Source organism: Prosopis cineraria, unplaced genomic scaffold (assembly GCF_029017545.1).
Source record: "Prosopis cineraria cultivar Desert tree isolate PC_DT_omini unplaced genomic scaffold, ASM2901754v1 PC10, whole genome shotgun sequence".
NCBI classification, from domain to species: domain Eukaryota; kingdom Viridiplantae; phylum Streptophyta; class Magnoliopsida; order Fabales; family Fabaceae; genus Prosopis; species Prosopis cineraria.
This window is the reverse complement of record NW_026555341.1, coordinates 1,206,607-1,231,764: the sequence shown is the minus strand read 5'-3', so window position 1 is coordinate 1,231,764 and position 25,158 is coordinate 1,206,607. Positions and strand designations below refer to the sequence as shown.

The 25,158-nt window shown below is 35.5% G+C and overlaps 1 protein-coding gene and 1 long non-coding RNA gene across 5 annotated transcripts; one reads left to right on the top strand and one right to left on the bottom strand.

Moving 5' to 3' along the window:
• LOC129322216 (uncharacterized) lies at positions 1-10,575 on the bottom strand. Of its 4 annotated transcripts, XR_008596220.1 has the most exons (7): positions 10,299-10,575; positions 9,412-10,022; positions 9,170-9,323; positions 8,007-9,053; positions 7,098-7,402; positions 6,846-6,987; positions 1-4,608 (listed from the first exon to the last, which is right to left on the bottom strand). It is a non-coding gene; the product is annotated as an uncharacterized LOC129322216 (long non-coding RNA). The 4 variants fall into 4 exon arrangements; XR_008596223.1 differs by having other exon boundaries at positions 1-4,579; positions 9,412-10,575; XR_008596224.1 differs by having other exon boundaries at positions 1-3,050; positions 9,412-10,575.
• A 3,782-nt stretch (positions 10,576-14,357) lies between these two features.
• LOC129322215 (NAC domain-containing protein 37) lies at positions 14,358-18,860 on the top strand. Its single transcript, XM_054968376.1, has 4 exons — positions 14,358-14,485; positions 16,384-16,569; positions 16,726-16,997; positions 17,914-18,860. Exons 2-4 carry the CDS (start codon positions 16,404-16,406, stop codon positions 18,472-18,474), a joined length of 999 nt encoding a protein of 332 aa, XP_054824351.1. The 5' UTR covers positions 14,358-14,485; positions 16,384-16,403; the 3' UTR covers positions 18,475-18,860.
• Positions 18,861-25,158: the final 6,298 nt, after the last annotated feature.

Here is a 25,158-nt window from a genome sequence, read left to right as displayed (position 1 = left end):
TAACTATTTTTAAAAATGTAATAATAAATTCTTGGTCTATCCTTCTTTTTCTTTTTTGACTAAACATCAACTACAAAGTCACAAAGTTCATAAAAGTCACACAGGAAAATAAAAATTGGGACAATCAAAAGAGTGAGAAATAGACTTCCACCATTCTTCCTAATGTTCTGGCAGAATTTGCAACCAGTTGAACCTGAAGAGATTTAGCAGAGAGTGCATGTCTTTTCTCAGGATTTTTCTAGTAGGCTCTTCGTAAGTCTAGCTGAAGACATTCACAAAAACAGCTTTCTTGATGAACACCAAAGAAAAATTAGAAAAACCTGGTGGGCCAAAGATATCCAAGTCAGTTATCTTGAGTGCCGCACGCAATTCCATCAGCGCAAACTGCATCTGCCTTGCCTTGCTACACTTTTTCTTTCAACAATGAACATAAAATTATGGAAAATAAGGATTTTTCTCTTTCTTGACTTGTTTCTTCCTCCCTGTATAATGTGATTTAAGTCGAGGAAAAGGAACCAACCTCTTCAAACTCTTGCTGCCAGAGGAGAGTTCCTCTTGGATGTAATTTGGTTGGTATGTATAGTTTGCCAAGCTTTTTCTTTTTGCTTTTGCTTCTCTGCATCTGCTAATGAGACATCAATATTAGCTATGGCCCTATTGATCATCTCTTTTACTTTTGGGGATATAGCTTCCGAATTGAATTTTTTTTCCTATTCCTACATTCCCAGAGAGCTTGAACCGCGAGCAAGATTTCCTTTAACTGATTTAACCAATCCTTATCAGTTGCAACTTTGTTAATGCACCCAATAATGAAAGATCTAACGTTGGGTACTCCCTCAGTTCTGATAGAGAGGCTTGAAGAGAACCACATAGCTCTAGCGAGATCACAATGGATGAAAATATGATTCGCAGTCTCCTCTTCATTACCACAAATGACAAAACAGCCTTCACTCTGCAAGTGATGTTTCTTCAAAATGTCAGGAGTAGGAATAGTTTCATTGATGATCTTTCAAGAGAATAATATAACCCTGAATGGTAGCTCGATTTTCCTGTACTCTTTCCTGTTCACTCCTTGTGCAGAAGACAAACTTAGATTGTGTTCAGCCATAATAAGAGAAGAGAAACCTTTTTTAACTGAGTAAACTCTATCATTAGCCTTAGTCCAGATAAGAAAATAATTCTGGTCAAAAAAGAAGATAGGTGTTCTTAGTATATCATCCCTTATATTGCGGCAATAAAGAGAGGATATAAGTTGCTCATTTCAAATAGCATGATCTTTGTCAACAAGCTTTGCAACAGTCAAATTACTATTGCCACCATTACTGCATAAAGTAAACCACTTCACGTGACTATTTGGAATGTTGCTTTCATTACCAACCTGTCATTTTAGGTTGTCCACAATTAGAAATGATACCTTAAGCACATCCTTCAAGATCCAAGAATAACTAGCTTTAGCCTTGCAATTTCCTTCCAGAATCGATTTTTGATACTTAACTTCTCTTCCAATAAGGGAGCTATCATTAGACGTGATGATTTTCCATGCCTGTTGTGCCAAGAGAGCCTTATTCATCTCATTGAAAGGCCTAAAACCCAGTCCTCCCTTGTCAACACTGCAACATAACTTTCGCTAGGAAAGAAGATGCATTCTCTTATTTCTAGAGTTGAGGAGCCCCAAAAGAAATTTGCACAAATTGAATCCATATTTGGGCCCATATATCTGGGTAAGAGAAAACAAGGCAGTTGACAAAAACAAGAAGAAGAAATCACATATTTGATCAAAGTCAATATGGCCGCTTAAGGGATAGTAAAGAAGCTTTCCAACCGCAAAGCTTTTTACTAATCTTGTTCAAAATATTAGCAGACATTCTTTTTCTATCAGAGAGAATGGTAGCAGAAATCATCAATTTTTTTTTTTTTAACCACTACACAAAAGTGATTGCTAGCTTGGAAGAACAAGAAGGTGTTGTCCGCATAACTCAAATGAGTAATAGGATGGGCATTCCTACAAATCCTAACACCTTTTCTTTTGCCTTGAGCCTCCATATTATCCATGTGAAGAGAAAGAGCATTTGCGCTCAAGATGAAAAGATAAGGGGAGAGTGGGTCTCCCTATCTGCCTCCTCTGCAAGGAAAGAATTGTTTTGAGAGTCTTCCACTTATTAGAAGCTGATATGAAACCATGGTAACACATTCAATTATCATGGATACCCATATTGGAGGAAAGTTCATCTCTGAGAGAATTTGATGCGAGAAAGACCAAGAAACCTTATAAAAGGCATTAGAGAAATCAATTGTAAGTGCATTCCAGCAGCCCTTCTGCTTCTTCGTTGAGTGAATGTAGTGTAGCAACTCTAATGCTATCGAAATATCGTCCTAGATTAATCTGCCCTAGATAACTGCAGTTCGGTGAGGAGAGATATAATCATCAAGAATACATTTGATCCTATTTATGATGACCTTAGAGATAATTTTGTAAGCTACACTGAAAGGGCTGATAGGTCTGAAGTCTTTGAAAGTTTGAGGAACTTCACATTTGGGAATGAGATGAATTAAGGTTTTGCTCAAATTCTTAAGGAGAAATCCTCAATCACGAAAGGTAAAAACCATGCTGTAGACATCTTCACCAAATAAGTTCTAGTAGTGTTGAAAGAATTTTGCATGAAAACCATCAAAGCCTGGGGCACTATCATCTGGTAAGTCAAAAACTGTCTTTTCAACTCCATCAGAGGTAAAAATTTCCATCAAGAAGTTGACATAATCTAGACTTAGCTTTGGAAGATTCAATCTCGACACAAAATAAGAACTTTCATCCCAGGATGCAGAAATTTAAGAACAGTAGATATTAGTAAAATGATTGATAGCTAGGGACACAACCTTGATTGGATCGAAAGTCCAAGAATTCTCCTCATCCTAAATCTGGTCGATTCTATTAGTTGCTTAGTTAGTCTTCACCAGTGAGTGAAAAAATTTGGTATTTCTATCTCCTTGAAGTTGTCTTGCCATTTTTTTAATCTTCGGAGCCAAAGAGAATCTTCACATTCAAGAAGGAACTGTAACAAGAATATTGTTTCAGCCGCTTTAGAAAATTCAGAGTTTGCTTGTTCAGATTCTAGTTGCTTTTCCAAGTTTTGAATCCTCCAAGAGAGGTTCCCAATTCTGTTTTTATTCCAACTGTAGAGGCTTTTCATTGTTATAGTCAGCTTAGAGTGTAATTTAAAACCCGGAAGCCAGGGAAATTCAAACTCTTACAATTTCTGACTATATCATGACAGTCTTGGAATTTTAGCCAGAAAAATTCAAATCTACATAGCCTTTTAGCACTCACATTATGATTTAAAAAAAAAAAACTTGAAAAGACTAGGGGAGCATGGTCAGAAGCAACAACAGAAAGTACCAATAAGTGGGAAACAGGAAAAGAGGACAGCCAAGAATGACTTATGAAAGCCTTATCTAGCGTTTCCCAAACCTCATCCGTTCCCAACCTTTTATTAGTCCAGGTAAACCAACGCCCTTTTTGAGAAACTTCTGTCAAATTACAGTCATTAGTAACTTTGTTAAAGTGATCTGCTCCCTAATATTCCCACAACTTATGGATTTATCAATTCCATATGCACATTGATTAAAATCACCAAAAATTAACCATTTTCCTTTTATCAAAGCAGATTGAGATTCAATTCAATTCCAGAGAATATATCTATCTTCTACTCTCGGAAAGCCATAAACAAAGGAGAGATACATTTCAATACCATCAAGAGATTTAACAGATACATGGATTGATTCATGGGAATTAGGAGTGATAGGAGTAATTAGGAGAATTAGAGATATAAGGGTAGTTTAGGTATTTGATTCCATTATTTATAAATAGGTCTCTAGGTTGTAATAGGTCATTGTGAATGAAATGAATTAATCTCTTTCCCTCTTTATCTCTCATCTGCCTCTCCTCTCTCTATTTCTCTTCTTCCTTTGTTAAGATAGGGTTAAATGGCAAATTTGCTTTTCTCCAGGGGCGCTTGGCACCCTAAACATTTTTTGGAGCATTTTTGCTCTAAATTTCAAAAAGAGAGCATTTTTATCCCACCGTTAAATATAAAAAATGTTGACCGTTAAACTAAAATTTGATCAAGGGTTAAATAGCATATTTGCCCTAAAAATTTTTCTTCAGGGGCACTGGGCATCCTGAACTTTATTTGAAGCTTATTTCTTCTGGAACTTTAAATGGAGTAATTTTGCCCTCCCTTCTTCTTCATCGTCCTCTTCTTCTTCTTTTTTCTCCTCCTTTTCTACCAGCAAGCTCCCATACTACCATAGATTGAAATCCAAATTTAAAGCTAGGAAAAATGGGCGTCCAAGATTTGTGAGCCTCATAAGAAGTCTCGCATTTGGCTCAACACTTTTGCCCCCTAAAAATGACTACTCAAGCCCATAATGTCACCGCTATGTTTATCAAAGGCAAATCCGCCATTGTTAACTTCCCCTAGATCGTCGTTATCCTCCCTTGACTTGCCATGTGCTCTTCATGTAACATTCAAGCCGTTGCTTTCGCCGCTGCCGCCATGGTCAAGTTTGATGCTGTGAAGCCCTTAAAAACATCTAAGTCAGGGTCGAAGTCTACAAAGTCAACAAATAGTAAGAGAGCTTCCATATGGTTGAGTTCATTTAGATTGACTCAACATATAGTTGATCATTTTTGAGTGTAGGTATGGGTTTGGATGATTTGGAATTGCTTGCTATTGTTCTTGCTTGCTTTTCATAAAGTTGTTTTTGCATTGTTATTGATGCTAATAGAGGTATTCTTGCTATCTAGGTGGATTTTTTTAATTTTTTTTAAATGCCGCATTGCTACAAGTGGCAATTAAAGTCCAAGTAACGGTTAATACTGATGGCAAGGCAAAATTGGTCTCCTTTTAAAACTTTCAGGGCAAATAAGCTCTAAACAAAAATTCAAGATATCTACAGCTCTTGGATAAAAAGTTTTAAGAAAAATATGCCATTTAATCCTTGATCAAATTTCAGTTTAACAATCAACATTTTTTATATTTAACGGTGGGACAAAAATGCTCTCTTTTTAAAAAGTTTAAGACAAAAATGCTCCAAAAAAAGTTTAGAATTCCAGGTGTCCTTCAAAAAAATGTTTCAAGACAAGCTTGCCATTTAACCAGTCAAAGTATCAGAGTCTCCTCTTCGGCTATGGCTTTGCCGGAGAGCTGATCCAATGAACGCATTGGTGCTTTCGAACGTTGTTTGGAGATGCAGTTATCTTTACTTCAATGCAACTAGCAGACATTAGAGCAACAAACTCACAACTTCATTGAGATCAAGTTACTAGAAGTTCAGGTGGGAATCAAACTATTTCCTATTGAAATATAAAATAATAATTAGATATTTAATTTGAAAGCATTCTATAGGATAAAGATTATTTTTATAATTTTTTTAGTAAATTACAATGCCTTTCATTGTTAAAAAAAAAAACTTAAAACATGTTGACTATTAGAAAATATACCCTATACTTTTACATGATTACTATGGCGTAGTTTTGGTTTTATTTCTAGATTTATAGGTTGCAAACTGACTGGTGTAGAAGAACAAGAACCCCTACAAATTAATACAGTAACCATACACAGGTGTAAGCATATCTTTAACGCCCATATAAACATTGATTGTTTATGGAGTTAATTGCAAATTTAAAGTGGTCAAGTGCAATTTAAAAAAAAAGTGAAAATTTTGCTAATTTAGCATGGGATTGAAAATTTTGTTGCGTAGAGAGGACAATATGTCAAGTACTTTAATATGGTGCAGGATTAAATCTTTCAAAACCTCTAACCTTCCAATCTCTTGATTTGTTTAATATAAAAAAATTAGTATATTTTACCATTAACGTTTTGAATTATGAAACATTGCTTCACAGTCATTAATTTCGTTTTTTTTTTTGTGTGTCATTTTACATCTTTTTTTATTAACATAATGTGAAGTGTATTTTGATAATAAGAATGATAAAATAACCCTTGTGGTTAGTTTACTAAGAAAGCAATTGTCAATTTTCTATTTTCAAACTAGAAGTATCATGATTAAACTATCAAGACGTGAAGTCTTTTATCTTAATGAAAGAAGCAAAAGGTGTTTCTAATTCACTTAAGAACATTTAGCATCCTAAATTTATATATGATATAATTTTTTTCCTTCAACATTTGAAAATGGTATATTAAGCACCCTCTGGTTAAAAAAAAGTTAACTTTAACTATAAGTTAACCTAAAAAAATTATAAAAAAAAGACCTCAAAAATGATAAATATTTATAGAAAAGTAGCATATAAGACAATTAAGTGCTCATAATGATGTCATAATTTATAAATCTTCCTCTAAAATTTACCATTAGAGTAAATCTCAAAAGTTAACTTATAAATTGCATGTGAAGATTTGTAAAAACTAATAAAATATTTTTTAATTATTTATTGATGTTATTACCAATAATTGTAATTACCTAGTTGCTGGTTAAATTAGTTGGTCAATATTATATTTTGGTCGTTTATATAGATAAGAAATAATATTTGCATCATAATATTTATATGTAATTTAGGATATTTAATTAATATTAATTTTTTTATAAAGTATTCATATATAATTTTCTAGATCTTTTTCTGTAAATTTTTTATGTTCTTTGATGTAATTTTTAAATCAACTAATGATTAAAAGTAATTTTTTTAACAGTAAGATGCACAATACAGTGTTTTCAAATGTTGAAGAATATGCTCTTGAGTGAGTAATTAAGATAATTTAGAGATAAAAATATCATTTAACCCTTAAAAAATAAGAAACTTCATTGAGGGAGGCGGGAGCAGCAAGGCTTACTGTTTTAGGGGGAACACGGCAGAGGAAATCCACAACAGAACGCTTCGTAGACAGATCACTTGCATCACATCCACCAATTGATCAGAATTCAAACAGAGGAAACCAGTTGAAGGGAGATCGCATCTCCCTTCCAGAATGAAATCTGTGAAAAGGATAACACAATATTAGATTACCAAATTTTGTCTTTATAAAGATCTCTAATCTTATTTGGACTTAAAAACTGACGATTTAAATAGAGAGGCGGAGCAGTACAACAGTTTGGCATGAGCTTCCCAAAACTGTCATGAATTTGTGGTAATCAGCACTTGATTGGCTCGCAAAGATGACAGTGAGAATCATTTCGACAAAATAGCTTTTGCTATTTGACTTTCGCACACAGAAGTCAATTTTATCATTGCAGCGTTGACGAATGCAATACTATAATGGTGCCCTTCCAACTTCCTTCAGCACTAACATTTGAAATATCCACATCAAATCTCCAAATTAAAGATGCCAGTGCTGTTCCCTTTACAATGCTCTTCTATATCTCCTTAATGTTGGGCCATAGTCAAAGGGGCCTTCTTTCGACCACATGTAAAGAAAATGGATCCCACAAATAAAAATAAACGGTCGTTTGCACACAATGGATGGAAGGTGTTGGTTGCAACGTGTTTTTTACTTCATAATTTATTTTACACCACTTCATACTATAAGTTATTCAATGATTCTCAAAAAATAATTTATAGTTAAATTTACACTTTTACCCTCTGAAAGACAAACTGTGTGGCATACATTACCACAAAAAGATCCCACGGTCAATTTCCCCCTGTAGAATAATACTTGTCGACCAGCAAAGACAATGCTAATTACAACCAGAAATTTGGCATAAACTAGTAAAAAAGTCAGGAAGCGCTTTCTCATGGTATTTGGAGTAACATGTAGTAATCCGTAGAACGTTGGGTTCATATTTGTTCATATTAAATTCATTTTGATTCATACTTGAAATTGTAGCGATACCATTCTGCTCGGAAATCCAATTTGCATAGGCTTTAATCAATTGGATAGATACACCTTGTGTAAACTCAAGTATACATACAAGAAGAGAGTCATGATCTTCATTACCACATTCAATCAGCTGTAGTATATATATATATATATATAGAGAGAGAGAGAGAGAGATACCTAACACCAGCATCTCCTAACATAGCATCAATGATGCCTGAGCAGAAACCCCAGCAAGACCACATGTAAAGCGGATTTAAGCACTAGCTCCGGCCTCATGATATCACTGCATCCACACCTAAAATGGCCGAACAATTTCAGAAGGGTCTAGATTAAAAAAGAAGAATATGTAGCCGAACCCTGGAGCAAAAATCAGTTGGAGGGGAATGAGGGTCGATTTCCACAAGGTTTGGAAAGGAGAAGCCAAGTCTAGGTAAACTAATCTTTAATTTTCTTTGGCCGCCGAAAAAAGTATTATGTTTCCTTCATTCTCTGTTGGATCATGACAAATGAGCTACAAAATCAAACTCAACGAGGTGATCTAAACCAACGATCCTATCCTATTTAATGAATTTGTTTGTTCACAAATTAATATTAATTGAAGACGAAATGGGAAGTTTACGTAGAAAAAGAAAACAAACGTGTTGAAATGCAAAAAAGATTAGTAGTTTGACTAGAAAAAAGTGTACGTTAGGAGACGAAATATTGAAACACTTCAGTAATTTAGAAAGGTTACAAATTCTCGTGCAAGTTGGCTCGTGAGCTAGCATGATATGTTTTTCCCCATTGCATTATGTCTTTCGCCAAAAGTATTCCTTCATTCTTTTGCAGTTCAACTTGTAGAGAGCAACAAATACTTCGTTTTCAGAGCAACCAAAGCAACGGCAGCTTCGTGGAAGCCGTGAATGAAGCAGTTTCATGGCCGCTGAACCCACTCATTTTTCTCACATTCTGGTTGATGGTGGGTTCTTTTTCTGTTAAAAAAAAAAAAAGTTTTTCTCGGTGCAAATTTTGTTACAAAGGCGAAGGGGGAAAAAAAAAAGGCAATGTCCACATGTTCGTCTCGATGTGGTATGGGAGGGCATGGGGACCCAAGGATGGATGAAAGAAGTCCTATTAAACATCACCGACGTAATGATAAGCGATGCCCTGCCACTTTGATATGGAAGTGTAATTATTCTTTAGACTTTGGTATTACATCTCTGAGAGTTGTCCACTTGGCCTCGCCTGTTAACATTGAGTCCTTTATGGCAAAATAGACACAACAAAAGCAACGCAGTACAAGCAAATAGCAACTGGAGAAGCAAGCATTGATATGTTAGGAAAGTAAGTACTATTCTCACGTTCTAAGCTTTCGTCGGCACTCTGCATTCATTCTGGAGCATCATTTCGTCTGAAGAAAGCATCTTTTTTCCCCTTGCGAGTTGCGATATTTAGCTGAGGAAGTTGTGAATATATATATATATATATCTTTCCTTTAATTATAACCGACAAGTCCTAATCAGAGATAGGTAACAAAGTTCAATAAATATATAAAATGGTCGCAAAGAAAAGAAAGGAAAAAGTAACACACAGAGAATCATACCTTTTTGACAGAATAACCCAAAGAAAAATCTCTCATTAATTGCAGAAGATTGCATCTAGAACCCAGAGTCATACATATCTGTGCAACAAGAGATCTAACTAGTCAATTCCAAACGCGTTGCGATCAATTTGAGTTGGACCCTCCACTGAAACCTCAGGAAACTCTTGTCAAACACGGGGCACAGGCAAAGCCTAATCAATCAAATCCCACCATCATTTTTGAAGCAGGACCCGTCGGCTCGCCTGTGGCCATCATGCCATTCCCCATTCATTCTTTCTCAATCACTGGCCCATCTTCAATTCCATGCCTCCAGAGTTCGTGTTCAAATGAATTACTTGTCCATCACTACCATTTTTTTTTTTTTGGAGTTCTCTGTTGTCTTGTACCTAACTAATGTTGCCGAGAACAAGCCAAACAAAGAGTGACATTTGGTCGAACGTATGATGTGCGTGCCCAAGGTGAATGAGTATTCCTTTTTCTGGCGAAGGGTCGGTCTATTGCTGTACACCACTGTTTTCTATGTGTTTTCTCGTCCTTCAACCACAGTAGACGTGCAGAGGAGCCCTTGCGAAGAGCGATACGTGTCTGCATTCGTAAAAGCATTTTGGAACCTGCTTGCAATGGAAAATTAGACACAGGAATATCCACTCTTGAACAACATAATGAACAATCATGGCTTCATAGAACGAGAAATTACTAGTTGATTAAAGCTTATAATTTCACTCCCAGAAATCTTGAAAAAAGCGGAGAGGAATTCCATCAAGGTCTAAGGATTGGGGTGTTAATCATAAAGGACCGAGTGAGGCGTTAGGGTTGGGCTCTAGAAAGCGAGGGAGCATGCATATTAAATTGGTGTTTCAGGGAAATGTTTGAAATAGAATTAGCACCTATAAGTGGTGCAATCATGGTTGATGTCCCCCTTGAGAGAAGCTTGTGATTCACACCTAAATACAAAGCAAAAACAGGGAGTGAAGCTGAAGACTCTTCTGGCAAACCCGATTACATTGTTTTCTTCTGTTCCTTTCCACTATAAAGCAGGGAGCTCAGCCCGTGGCGATTTCTCATTACCAACCACCGTCAACCCTAGATTAAAATTCCAAAACTAACCTTAGAAAAAACAAAATTGTGGGGGCAAAACCGGAGGTAAGGTGAGGTTCGGAGCAGTGTCCGTGTCAAAGCGGGTTATTGAACATCCTTCAAGGACCCAGCAAGGATTTCCTCTAGCAGATTACGCCAACCCTGTGCTTTTTTTCTTTTTCTTTTTCTTTTCGCTTTTAATTTGCTCGATAACTATTATACAACATTATATAATATGTCTTGCTACGAGTCGCAGAAAGCCAAGGAGATTAGTTAGAGGTTCAGTTCACAGTCACTCACCTCACCGCCAGAACTTTGGTTAGGGAGAGAATCAGAGGAAGTGTTTGGTGGGGTCTACGGGGGGTCGCGTGAGCTCAATGATGCGGTCCGCCGCATGATTGCCGACCACCACCGCCGTCCTACGTGGACTACACCTGTCCACATCATTGTCTCGTCCCTCCAACATCAATTCTAAGAAAACCTCTCCCGTTTAAGAAACATGTATGTCGCGCTTAATGCTTTATCGTTCGGCATTAATCCGAAACCATAATTATTTATGAATAATGCCGTTTTTCAAGAGTTTTATCTATTTATTGATATTGATTCTATTATTATTATTATTTAAAAAGGCATCTACTACTATTTCGTTGCGAAAATGCAGAAGAAATAAGCGACCTTCAGGAGTTCAATCGAAACGTACGTTTAACTTTCTTGTTCCAAGACTTAATGGCTAGGAGGAAATAAAAATGAATTACGATTATGGGAAAAAATTATCTGAGTGCCCCATGAAGCTGTATGGTACTTACATACAAATCGTAAGAAGTAAGTGTTGTCTTTAATATAATATATTTAAATTTAAATACAGGAAGCACATTTTATTACTGTTTGCGAGTATAAATGTAGAAGTTTCTAAAGTTGAAATACTTGAGAGTAGGAAGGCAGTGAACGAGGGGTAAAATTGAAGGCATTTGCAGGGAGATAGGCAAAAAGAAAATAGTGCAATAGATGAAACCTAAAATGATGTGAAAAGCAAATGAAGGGAGAGATAGACACGTGCAGCACGAATTGTGATGTATTTTTTTTTTTTTTTAAATTTAGACTTGTGATTCCAAAATGACTAATAGAGAGTAATGATTTTGGGTAAAAGTGGATGTGATTAATTAATGATCTAATTAAGTGTATAGCCACAAGCACAAAGGCCTCGCGGCTCGCTTGCATCTCACTTTCCTGCCTCTCCCCGGTGACGCCCCTGCATTGTCCATGAGTCCTTAGTCACCCATTGGGCCACCTATTCCCTAATTTAATTATTATATGTATGTACGTATGTATACATGTATGTATGTATTTGCACACAATATTTGCTTCTGAACAAAGATGAATATTGTGATCGGGCTTTCCGAATAATTAAATAAGTAGAGATGGGGATAAAAGTTGTGCAAGATGTCTTCTAAGCATGGACAATACTTCTTTTAGCTTAATTTAGCTTCATTTATTTTAATCTTCGTGTGAAAATTGGGTTTCTATTATATTTTTTTCAGGATACAATGAAGTTGTACCCTTAAGTGTGAATTGTACTTCTAAGATTCAAGCGAAAATAATAATGATTTTGTAAAGTGATAGTTTAATTTTATCCTTGTTGTACTCAAATACAAAAATATTGAATTTTAATAAATCGATTATAGAAATGAGTAATGGTGAGAGTATTAAGTAATGCATTAAAAGTCATAATAACTTTCATGATAACATTTATACTATGTAGATAATTTAATAATTAATATTAAACAGTACTTATTTATGATAACTTTTTATGAAAAATAAAGTCATTTTAATATGTAAAGCTTTTTTAAATGCATTTCCTTCCAATAAGTGACAATTTTTAGTTTTCTAACTTTTTAAAGATGTCTTTAAAAATTAGAAAGACATAATTTTGATGATTATAATTCCTTGCACAACATTAAAAAAAACTCATTAATTTATGAGAAGGTGACATTTAAAAAAAGAAAACCATGTTTTGTTTTGAAAGTATTCTAACATAATGAAGATGCACGATTGATGCTCCACGTAATTAGCATAAAGGTTTGGATTTAAATCAAGAATGGAAGTCAAGAATACTTGAGCAAGATGAGCCAGAGAGCAGGAACAATTAAGTGAAGGAAGAAGTAATAAAAAAAAAAAGTAGGCGATTAGGTCTAAAACTCGGGATAAATAAAATAAAGGGCCTTGGCGGAACATAATAATAGTTCAAGAAGTGGGATCTTCTTCAAGATGAAACCGGTGGACCACACGGAAGATACATAATAGCGGTTCCATTACCTTTTTCTAAGTCGTCGCTTTCTATCAAGCCTCTCTAGAAGGCTAATATTACTATCATAATAATATTAATAATATAAAATGAAAAAGAGCTGTAATTATTACAATTTAATTACCTTGGAAGCTATTATCAACATTACAGGCAACACCCCCACCCAAGGTACTGCAGTAATTAAAGGCCGGAGCCAAGCATGATCACCAATTCTCCCCTTCCACGTATCGGCCCAAATCGTCCTATCCTTTTTCAAATCTCCTCGAAATGAACACACTTAACAATTTATTAAAAAAATGTTTTGTATTTTAATTCTCAACCAATCTGTGAATTTTCAGCCAGAAGAGCTGTTCAATTTCTATTTCTAATTCCTTTTGTGGGTGGTGGTGGGGAGGAGTGTGTGAGTGTATCCCTTTAATCAAAGGCAAGTAGAATGAATATATAATGTGGAGGGTTTCAATTTGGAGGGAGCTTGGATAGAGGGGATATATATATATATATATATATATATTTGCAGTGTGTGTGTGCGCGTTTTTTTTTTTAAAGAATAAATCGATGATAATATTGTTTGTCTTGGAAGTAAAGTAGGGAAACATGTTCACCAACCCCTCCCTTGCACGTTGCTCTGCTTCATCTCACTTTACGTTTTCTCCTCTCTTCCTCTCCTCTGCCTAGAAAGACGGCTCGTGCATAACCAAAACACATATAAATCAGCCAGCTCAATGAAATAAATCACTGCGCGCGCGCGCGTGCGCGTGTTCTCTCACTTTAATTACGTTCACTCCTTTCTCCATATTCGTTTTGGGAATGGAAAGTTACCGATTGAGAAAATTAAAAGGACTCGAATCATCAAATGGAGCACCTCCTTCCTGTGAGCTGTGTTCTTCTGTATCATCATTATATTATTGTCATTTAAAAAAAAGGAAGATTAAAATAAAATAAGCATATCACCAATAGGAAGGCGTGCTGCTCATCCCATCACATAGAGTGATAGAGTCACTTGCTCGTCCAGAAACAAGCAAGGCAAGGGCATATATCGACTAGATTTCCCACGTGCATCCGAAACAATTCTCTTTTATTATTATGTTATCTCTTCTTCCTCAAGTTATGCAGCTGCAAAGATGAAAAAACGCTTTTTGTTTTTGGCCAACAAAGGCACCTTTTTCTTATTAAATTACATATATATGATGTTCCTAACCTTTTAATCTGAATATTTTATTTGATTTGTATCTATTAATATTTAATACAAAATAAAATTAGATAACGATTTAATATACAGCTTTAATTATAAAAAGAATGATCAGCAGTTTTGAGTTGTTACCGGATCAACAGCGTCCATGAGAAATAGGAGAGGCAGTAATTGTCTAATTGAGGAGTGATGAATAGGAGCGATGGGACCTACATGGGACCCACATCTCAAAAAATACGGAGGATGGGGTGGGACGGTAGGCAGTGACGTCAGATGCTAGGGGACAACCTTCAAGCCATGCGCAATTCGGCGGTCCTCCCCCTCTCTTTTATTTATATATATAAACTCCTCGCCATTCGCACTCCTAACGGAATTTTTCTTTTCTGCATCTCCCATCTCTCTTCTTCTCCGATCCGTTCATCTTCTACTTCTTTTTTAACTCGAGTTGCTCCTCATTTTGTCTTCTTCTTCTTCATTGCACTTGTCCTCTTCTTCTTCTTACGCAGGTACTACTCTTGACTAATCTGCATGCCACTCTCCACGCATCTCCACTGCTAGACTAGCTTCCTTAGCTCTCTCCATTCTCATCTTGTTAATTTACGTCTTCTTCTACTCCACATCTTGCCTCTCTTCTTTTCTCTTTTGCCCTGGGCTACTATTCCTCCATCCAATTAGGCGCATTCTTCTTCTTCTTCTTCTTCTTCTTTCCCCCATCCCCGACGCCGCCATTATATAACTTTTTCTTCTATCTTTCAATCTTATCCATCCCATCCAAGATTACAGATCCATCGGCAACATCATTATCGGATTATTATATGCATAATCGACTGAAATTAAGTAGCAGCTATATACAGAGAAGAGAAATCTTGCGCCTACTAATTAATCATGTTGCTTGTGTTCACCAGATCATATTTTATCTTCTTGTTCTGCCCGTGGAACCCAGTAATTAAAACTAGCTTGTGTAGGGAAATTTTAGATGTCTTTCTTCGTTTCTCTTTGCTCATGTTTGTCCCCCAAAACCTCCATTTTCTTTTCCTTTAATTTCCAAAGATAAAAACTATGAGCAACCGAAAGTTAGAAGGCCGAAACTGGGCGTATGGAGGTCTCTCGTGAAAATTGTGAATTTTGGGTCTGAGCTTAATCTCATAGTCCGTCAGTGAAAGAGGCCAGAGAATTGCCAAGGAAATTCTCGACAAAGAGACAAAAGAGTCAGAGAGTCCCCCAGACACAGACTCTCTGCCTGATGCCTCACTCGTCTCAAGACTTGTGCGTGTCCCTCCTCCTTTTTCTTCTTTTCACTATTCTTTTTTTCCATGGCAGGCCTTCCTCCAATTGAAACCCCCCTTTTCCTTTTGTCTTCCAACCAACGCGTGCCATTTCGTGATAACGTCACCGTTCCTTCTCTTTCTTCATCCCATCTTCCTATAACTTCAGTTTTGTGCTAATTCTTTCATTGTGATATTAACATTCCATTCTGTACTTTTTTCTATGGTTTAAAAAGCCGTTCTCATCTTGTTTTGTTTTCGCGTTTTTGGACCATGTCCTACCTGTATTATAGTTTCATTATTCACATAACATGTGTAACTCATAATAATTTCGCGGCGGATATGTATTGTTTATGGAAGTGGAGGGAGAGTGTGAGAACCCCGTTCTTGATGAATCATTCCCACCATTCATGAACACAAGACAGCATCATTATAGCGCAAACCTCTAGTTTCCGTTTATAATTTCTTACAGTTTTCCTCCACGACACACATATAGGCTTAAACTAAACTCTGACCCGACCCTTTCTCTCTCTTGGTTTTTTGAACAAAACCAAACTCTCATGATTTAGTTCTCTCTCCCTTTCCACCTCTCTCTAGCTTTTAACCCCGGCACGGCATAAATCATTGTTTCTGAAATTATGGGTTTTGTTTTATAACACTCGCTCATTTTTATTTCACTAGGGGAATTTAATTTGGTGAGTGTCGCTCACCACCAAATGAGCTTATCATTATATCTGATAACACTCGTCACCTTTTCACCAAATACCCCTATTTTTTTTTTAATTTTTCTTTAATCTCCCTTTCTACTTTGTAACTCAACTGTTGTGCGGAGGGTTTTTTTTTTTTTCCGGTTTAAGAAAACTTTAGTACATGTTCTTTACGATCAGATTATCAAGGGAGGATGAGTCTTATAAAAAATTTTAGCCATATTTCTTATTTTCGATATATAAGAATGATTGTGTGTAATACCTTATGCCTTTTTAGCTTTATGAAATTCACATAACTGTTAACGTGGGTTCACTTGTGCGATAATACACACACAAGGGTTGTGGTTGTTTATAATTTAAACATGATGATGAAATTAGTCACGTAAAGAGTGTGGGTGGAGGGTGTTAATGGAGATGGTGAATTTGATGCAGTAGGAGTTCGGTACTTGGGTATGATGGAACCGATGGAGTCATGTGTCCCACCGGGCTTTCGTTTCCACCCAACAGACGAAGAGCTTGTAGGCTATTATCTCAGGAAGAAAGTAGCTTCTCAGAAGATAGATCTTGACGTTATCAGAGAGATCGATCTATACCGCATTGAACCATGGGATCTGCAAGGTACATCTCGCTTAGCTTCTTCATTTCAATAATATAGTTCAAACTAGATGAAAGGTTGAATTAATTCATCTCATGTATTCATTAGGGTTTGCTTTACATATATATATTTCCAAGATCCCTTGAAGTAATACATGGAGTTTAAATGTGGTATGACAGAAAGATGCAGGATCGGGTATGAGGAACAGAACGAATGGTATTTCTTCAGCCACAAAGACAAGAAATATCCGACGGGGACGAGGACGAACAGAGCAACCGTGGCTGGGTTCTGGAAGGCGACCGGAAGAGACAAGGCTGTGTACGACAAGACCAAGCTCATAGGAATGAGGAAGACCCTTGTTTTCTACAAAGGAAGGGCCCCTAATGGACAGAAAACTGACTGGATCATGCATGAGTATAGGCTTGAATCTGATGAAAATGCAACCCCTCAGGCAAGTACTACGTACATATATGAGCTCTTTTATTAATTTTCCACTTTAGTTATTTTTTCTTTTCCTTTTTGGTTTAAGTTTCTCTACGTGCGTGGGCTGTGAAATGCTGATAATGTTATAACAAACAGCTTGAGAGGGAATCTCAGGCAAAAATTAAATCTCAGACTCTCATCATAGAGCTCTAGTTTTTAGTAGAGTATACGTATATGTACAATAAATATTTTTGGCAGGGGGGATGAATTATTTTCGTTGTTTTGTGTGAAGACATCAAAGTAGTCTCAAGTGCTAGAAAATTATTGGGAGGACTTACTGTTCCTCTTGATGCTAAAGAAGTTTGATTGGTCTCTTCAAAACTTACTTTATAGCTTATAACAAAACAACTTTTTTCTTTACTCTTCACAGGCCACTAAGGTCTGAATATTCACCAAGGGTACGTACAAATGTCTCACAACATTAAGTCAAAAGTCGTTTACTTTCAACTTTCAACAGCAGAATAATTGGTTTGCTTTAGTTCCTTTCCATTTCCTTCTCTTTTGTAGACTTTCGTTCTATACGTAAACATCTGTGCAATTAAATTAATCGTCAAGTTGTCTTCCTTTTTTCCTTCAGCAATTAACGGATCTTTGACCTTTGTTTACCTCTATATTTTTCCACGTCAATTTGAAACATTTAGAACTTTAGTTCTTTTTAAAGTGTTCTTAAGAAATCAAACTTAAATGATATTATCTTTCTTTTTTAACTGATTATTCGTGGATTACTTTTTTTGGGTGCTACCTTTGACTACATCCTTCTGTTACTTCTGCTGGCCAAACACAAGTTGATAAGTCTGGAGAGCTAAAAATTGACCCAAACATTGAAACAAAAAATTGAAATTTTGTCTCAACTTGGTTCCACATTTGTGGTTGAGTATGAACAGGAAGAAGGATGGGTTGTATGCAGAGCATTCAAGAAAAGAAACAATGGCCAAACGAAGACAATAGAAGGATGGGATTCAGGTTACTTTTATGAGGAGACAAGTGGAGGCGACTTCGTAACAAGGCAGCCTCAGAGTTTGTTAGCTCAAAGTTTTTTATGTAAGGAGGAGATAGAAGCAGATAATAACTTAAGCTTCATGCACTCAGACCAGTTCGTACAGCTTCCTCAGCTAGAAAGTCCATCTCTGCCATTAATAAAGAGGCCAAGCTCGTCACTAGTGTCTTTAATATCACGCGATAATAATAAAGAAGATGACCAAAACAGGCTGGTCAACAACAACAACAGCAGAGTGACTGATTGGAGGGCTCTTGACAAATTTGTGGCTTCTCAATTGAGTCAAGATCAAGAGAGGCATGAGAGTAGTGATAATCATGGAGTGCCAGGCTTTGAAACCCATGAGGCAATGCTGCTATTGCAGAGTAGGGATGAAAGCAACAAGTTCAGCCCATTTTTAAATGGAAACTCAGACTGTGACATTGGGATATGCGTGTTTGAGAAATGAAGAATTAAAGAAGTACGGGAAGAGAAGGAAAGGTTTTTATTGGGACGCACGTAGTACTATATAAAATACTAGTTCATGTGATGAGTGCCTGAGACATGTATTTTTGTGAAAATATTCTCCTTTGAATTGATGAGACGCATGCCCCCAAGATGACTCTAGAATCTAGATAGTTTCTTTCATGTTTAAATTATATCACAAACAAGAGCGCCCTGGCATAATAGCATAAGAGTCTCTCATGCCTAAGAGTCAAGATTCGATAATATGACAGTAGAGAGAATAATCCTCCATGCTCTTCCTATTATATGTGCCTTATCACCTGTATTCTACGTAAAGAAGTATTATGTACTCTTTTCTTAGTGTTGGAAAATTCTACGACGTTTCTATCCTTTACTGTGTGTTCCTAACATGATCGATGAACGGAATTTTTTAAGTGTGCCTATATAATGAACTGCAGTATCTGCATACTAAACATAGTTATAATATGCAATATATATGTTTTTGTTGGAGGTTGTTACTATATGTATCATACAAGGGGGAATATTGGAAATGTCACTAATGGAGTTGCGCAAACATATATAGCATTACATAAAATTGCACTAGCTAGTTGATGAAAACCCGTACTCTTGGACTCCCTCCTGTACGTACACAATCAAGATAGAATGTGATTCTTACGCGGGAGAATGAGAATGTGATTCTATCTAATTATTTATTTTCATCTCTTGATGTTAATTTCTTCCATCAATTCATCTCGTTGGCGCTGTAACTAGTTAATTTGCTAGGCCAAAATTAAAAAATCATATCTAGCCAAAATTAAAAAATCATATCTAAGTATCGGTATATTAATTTCACCTCTTCGATCTACACGAGACAACCTTAGTCAAAACCCCCAGGGTGCATGCAACTGGTGAACGACAGCGCAGGTGGTATAACATATGTGTTGATTTTTCTTTGAGCAGAGATATTGCCATTGCATGCCAGGTTCAATAAGCATATAATATATGCTTTTCCCAACAACGCATGCAATAATTTATTTAGTCACTTATCCCGGCAGCATTAAATATCATTAACAATTGATGGAGGACGCGCGGACAGCCCCAATTGATAGAGGACAAGTGTGCAACAATCAAGGCAAATTTAAGATCATTAACCTTCCTATTTATAGTTGATTAATTGACCGGCATATTGATGTTTTAGAACACAAACTGTCTCGCAGTCATGCTGATCTTTAGAATGACTTTAAGATAAATGATTATGTGAGAAGTTTTGTGACTTTTTGTCCCCATAAAGAACCAGCCAGTGAGTATTGAGTTAATCTTTTCAAACTTTAAAAATGGATAACTCGTAATCATAAGACATGAACATTATATACGAGAGGTCAAGCTAAAGAACCAAGAGATCCCAAACATGGCCAGATCACATTGGACGAGCACTACTAAAAAATAATTTTTTTACATTGCTTCTTAAAATCAGTTAAGCAAAAATTCATTGTAAAATAAAAAAAGACGGTGGCAGTTTCATAAATAATGTAAAAAGTTTTAACATAGATTATATGAATAACCAATATGAAAAAGCTAAAAAATTTCAAAAAAAAACAGAAATTTTAAAGTTTTCAATATTGTTTTTCTTAGAATCAACATTGAAAAGAGAAACGATTTCAGTTTTTTAAAAAATTGACATCATTTCTCTTTGTAAATAATTTCTCAACATCTAAAAAATTGATGTCGTTTCTCTTTATAAATAATTTCTCAACATCTCTTCTCGTTTGAGCAGTCATCTTCCTTTTTTTCCTCTCTTTCTCTTCGTTCTCAAGTTTTCTTTTACTAAACTTGCCCAACCTTCAAAACTTCAACCCTTGCCCATTTCTGTCACCAAGAAGCTTATTTTGTTGGCTGTCGTCCTTTGTCATTTGAAATCTATCAAGCTTTGTCATTGTTGATCTTAGTCTTTAGAGCACATCTATCATTGTCATCTTGTGTGTGGATTTAAGTAGGTTCTTTGATTTTGAGTTTCTATTTGCTTTCTTCCTTCGTCCCTCTTTTTTTTTCTCCCATTGTGAGCGAGTGTTCTTCAAATACATTTTTTTAGTGGGTGTTTACTCTTTCTTCCTTCTCCATTATTAGGTGTTACTTTAAGTAAGTTCTTAAGTTTTATTTTCTTCGCTAGTAGATTCCAAGTAAGTCTCATTGTTATTTTTATATTTTTTTATTGATTTGTGAAAATCATAGTAGTTGGATTTGAAATGTTGCCTTTACATTTTAAATTTTGCTCTTTGTACTTTTTTAATAATTTTTTCTTTTTCTACAATGTTGCTTATGTTAAGGGGAGAAATTGAAATTCTTTTTTTTAATTGAGTTTTTGATAATATGAAATCTATACTTTCTTATAAGAATTAAATTTATTGTGATAAATTTTGTTGTATAATTATGACAGTTAAGATTTGAAAATTATTATGCTTCCAATAGATATTTTCAATTGTTGCTAGATAGAATTTTTTTATTGTTGAAATATTGAGATGTCCTATTTCAAGGGGAAACTTTGTTGAATTTTTTTTTCTAATCTTTATAAATTGAAGAAGAAATGCTTGAACTAAGAAAGTACTCCCTCCGTTCAAAAAACATAAGATATTTTTAATTAAATTTTACCACCAATAAAATAGTTATCTATTTTCAAACTAACTCTATAACATATTCATCCCTATTAAATACCCTATAATAAATATAAAATTATTATTAATAAGAGCACTTTTGATAAAAAAGGAAATGATTATATCTCAAAAGACTAAAAATACTTTACATTTTTTAACATCTAACTTTTTAAAAAATGCCTTATATTTTTTAACAGTAAAAGTATATAATATTAGTCAAAATTTTTATATGAATAAAAGAGCTTCGGAGCACACCTGTTCAGTTCATAGTTGGCAAAAGATATTACATGAGTCATACAATTTTTTTCATGCTTTTGTTTAAATGATATTATTCAAGTATCTATTTGATCCTAATTTTTTGTTAATTTTATTTTAGCCAATGTATGATCGACTTTGCTTTCAAGAAATATAGCTTTTTTATTAGCCTATTGTCTTGAATATCATGATTAGGTTCTATGTTGGATTACATTATGCACTGAGATGAAGATCTTCTAATTTCCATTTTATATGTGCCCTTTGATTATTACTCAAGCAGGGGTTCCCGTCAATGCAAACCATGGATCAATATTGATTTTGTAAGGACAAGCTTTGAGAGGATGGAAAAAGCTATCAATTTTATATAAATATATAATAGAATTGAAATGTGTTTATTTACATTTGAGATGCATTGAGTACATATTTTTGTGCTGTTGACTAACATTTCCCTCCTTTATTAAGTAGTAGGTATGCAAAACTAATATGTAATATGTTGTAAAATTTATTATATTTTGGATGTTGTAAATATTTTTTTTATATTTACGTGAGTTTTTTTCATTTTGAATAATATGAATATTTTTCTGGATTGCAATAAAAATAATTTTTTAAAAAAAATAGAGATATATAACATTGGTTTTTTAAAAAAACGATATGAAATTCCACATGGCTTTTTTTTCTTTTACTTTCCCATAATAATAAATGTAAAAAGTTTAAAATAATCGATGTAAAAAGCATTTCCCGAAGTAGTGAAGAGGTAAAACAGTAATGAAACAAAACGGACCATATGCATCGAGTAAAATTGTAGTCCAAATTCTCATAGAACAATGGTTTGGAGAAGATAATAAGCAGCCAAAAATTAATAGGCATGTAAATAGATGAGAAGGATATATACAAAATGGGTTGAAAAGGCGGGGGAGCACTGATGAGGTTGAAAAATTAAAGTATAGCAGCACTCACACTTTGAAGCTACAGGGTAAGGCAGTGCATGAGAAGTAGATCGAAGATAAGAGAGCGAATGTGAGTTATGGTTGGTGGGTCCGTCGGCTGTCTAGCATGCGTCGTCGTGCATCTTGGCTTCTGTTGAGCATGCTTTGTCTTATGGTGCAAAAGTTGACCCCCCTCCTCCACACATTCTTCTGATCTGCTTCCTCCTTTTCTTCTCTTTTCTTTTTTTGGCTTCAAAAGCTCTTTTCTTTGTAATCAATTAAGATTCTCCCTAGCTTCACCCTCATCTGCTATCCTTTTCTCTTCAACCTAGCTAGTTACAAAGTGCCCTAACAATACGTCATAGACATGTATATTTTTCTTTGAAAAAAAAATTGTCGAATAAGTCGAAGAAAATGCTGACGAAATTTACCCACCTATTTGTTTGGCTTCTTAATGTATGCTTGTGTCAAAGGGATTCTTTGATTTGAAAGAAACATGTGTGTGTGTGTTTATTTATATATGCGCGCGCTCTCTTGTTTCCTTCGTCTCTCTGTGATTACAAAGAGATTCATCGATCTTCGTCTGAGGGCTTTGATACGTGGCTGCTATAAGCGTGGACATAATGGTCCAGTTAACAACCAATTGGCCTCGTCAATCAGATTATTCCAACATTTATGGCCATTGTCTTTGTTCGCTTGCTTGCTATGTTCTTACTGGGGATAACATAATTTGTAGATTGTGACTTATGTTGCTTCCTTCTGAGTTCCCCTTCAAAATGAGTTATCGTTCCTATGCATTAGTACATTTAGCTAGCAGCTAGGTGGACCAAAAGGTCCGCTAACGGACCCCACATTGATGGGTTCACTCCCAACATTTCGTTTTCATGACACATGTGTAGAAGAGGATTTAATCCTGGTTGGATATTTGGATTAATTCAATTTCACAAAAAAAATAATCATAATTTTATAAAAATATATTCAAACACTTCTAGTACATGCTAAAATCAATTAAAAACTTTCAAATCATAGTTATCTCAAATTATTATTGCATTTTTTTAAATCAATCTTATTAATTACAACCCAAAATTAGTTTTTTTTTTTAACTCAAATTCAAACATACCTTCGTAAAAAGAGGCAAAAGAATTTATAGACATTGTTTTTTTTTTTCTTTTTTTTTTACTTACACCTTTGATTTAGTTTAACCTTCGCTGCGCTGTGTTGATCAAAGAAATTGGAATCCTGTCGAGCCAAATTACCATTGCCATTTTTATTTTTTAAAAAAAAAACTCAACTTTTCGAAATATTATGTCTTGTCCGTAATATTTTATATTCTAGCCTAGAAATGCATTTATTACTATTATCATCATCATCATCATCATTATATTTCGTTAATAAAAAGTCAAAGTACAAAACATATGGTAGAAAGTACAAACATTTTCATTTCAGAAAGGGGAGCTTTTAGCGGCATCACCTCACTGTCAAGTTTGGTGAAAATGAGACTCTAATATAAACCTTCATTTCTTTGCTATAAAATAGCAAAATATATGCGCTTCCTCCTCCAAAAAGCTATCTTTATGGCCTTTTTGATACAAATAAGAATGAAAAGGAGAATAAAAATGAGTAAACTCTCTATCGTAGAGAATTCTCCAGGTCCTTTTGCCACGTAACAAACAAAATTAAAATATTTGCCTCTTTCTTATAAAAGCCATTATCTTTTAATAATTCCAAATTGCTACCTCCTCGACTATTCGTTGTTGGTGGAAGTCCAAGAGAGACCACTCAACCCTGCGTGCTCCGCATATGAACTCAAAGTAGGACACATAACAAAAGTTTGAGTACGATTGCTTAACTTTGTGCATTCAAGGGTGATTTGTCATCGGCAGGATCATGTTTACCAATTTCAAATTTCAATACTAGGCGCCCAAAACTTGGCCCGGTTTAATTGTCACTGTCTCAATAACCTCAGGCGACGACAGAAACATGAACCGCATGATTTTGTACCATATTTTTTTGCTAACAATGATTGATTGCTACACTTTGAAAGGCCTAATGTTGGTGTCGGTGCATTTGCTCTCTATATATGAATGATTACTTATCCGACTAATTGGACTTCTTTCCGCACTAAAGTGCATGACATTTTTGTGTCCGACACTAAGTGCCAAAAAGTTATCCAAAATTAACATCGAAAGTAAATGGGATATGCTGTTGCTGGCACTTGGTGTAAAGCTATTCGTACATAAAAATCCATGTGGGGTTGATGTATGTTATAATCAGAGCATTAAGGGGTCATCAACGCTGAAAAAAGCCAAGTTAGTTATGAAGATGAATAACCAATTACTGGGTACACGTGGCAGAGCCTATGTGTTGCCTTCACAGTAACATGGTCCACCAGGCGTTCGACCAATCACGTTAGATCAAATGAGTGCACCTGGAAAAATGAAGGCATGAAACGAACACGGATAAGCAATCAGTGTAATGGTTGACGCCGAAAAGTTCCCTTTGTGGATAACAAACACCCTTGGTGGCACGCACAATGCAATTTTGAATTTCAAGACTAGTCCCCCTCCCTCCCTCCCTCTACCTCTTTATTTTTGTCTGCCATTCGAACTTGCAATCTGTAGGCTGAGTTTGCAGCACACTAGCCAACAAGCTACAAGTTTTCATGGCTCCCTCTACCTCTTTATACAAGAAACTCCCTGGTCAAAGACGTTGCGAGTGTGCTTGTGTTTTTCCTTCAAATCACCTCCCTGAAGCCAGGCTTCAGCCCAGAAGAGGCCCGATTAGGATGCGCATGTCTTTTGGAACAAACAAGTGGACCAACTATTGCCATGATTGTTTTCACCATAACGGGCTCTCTCT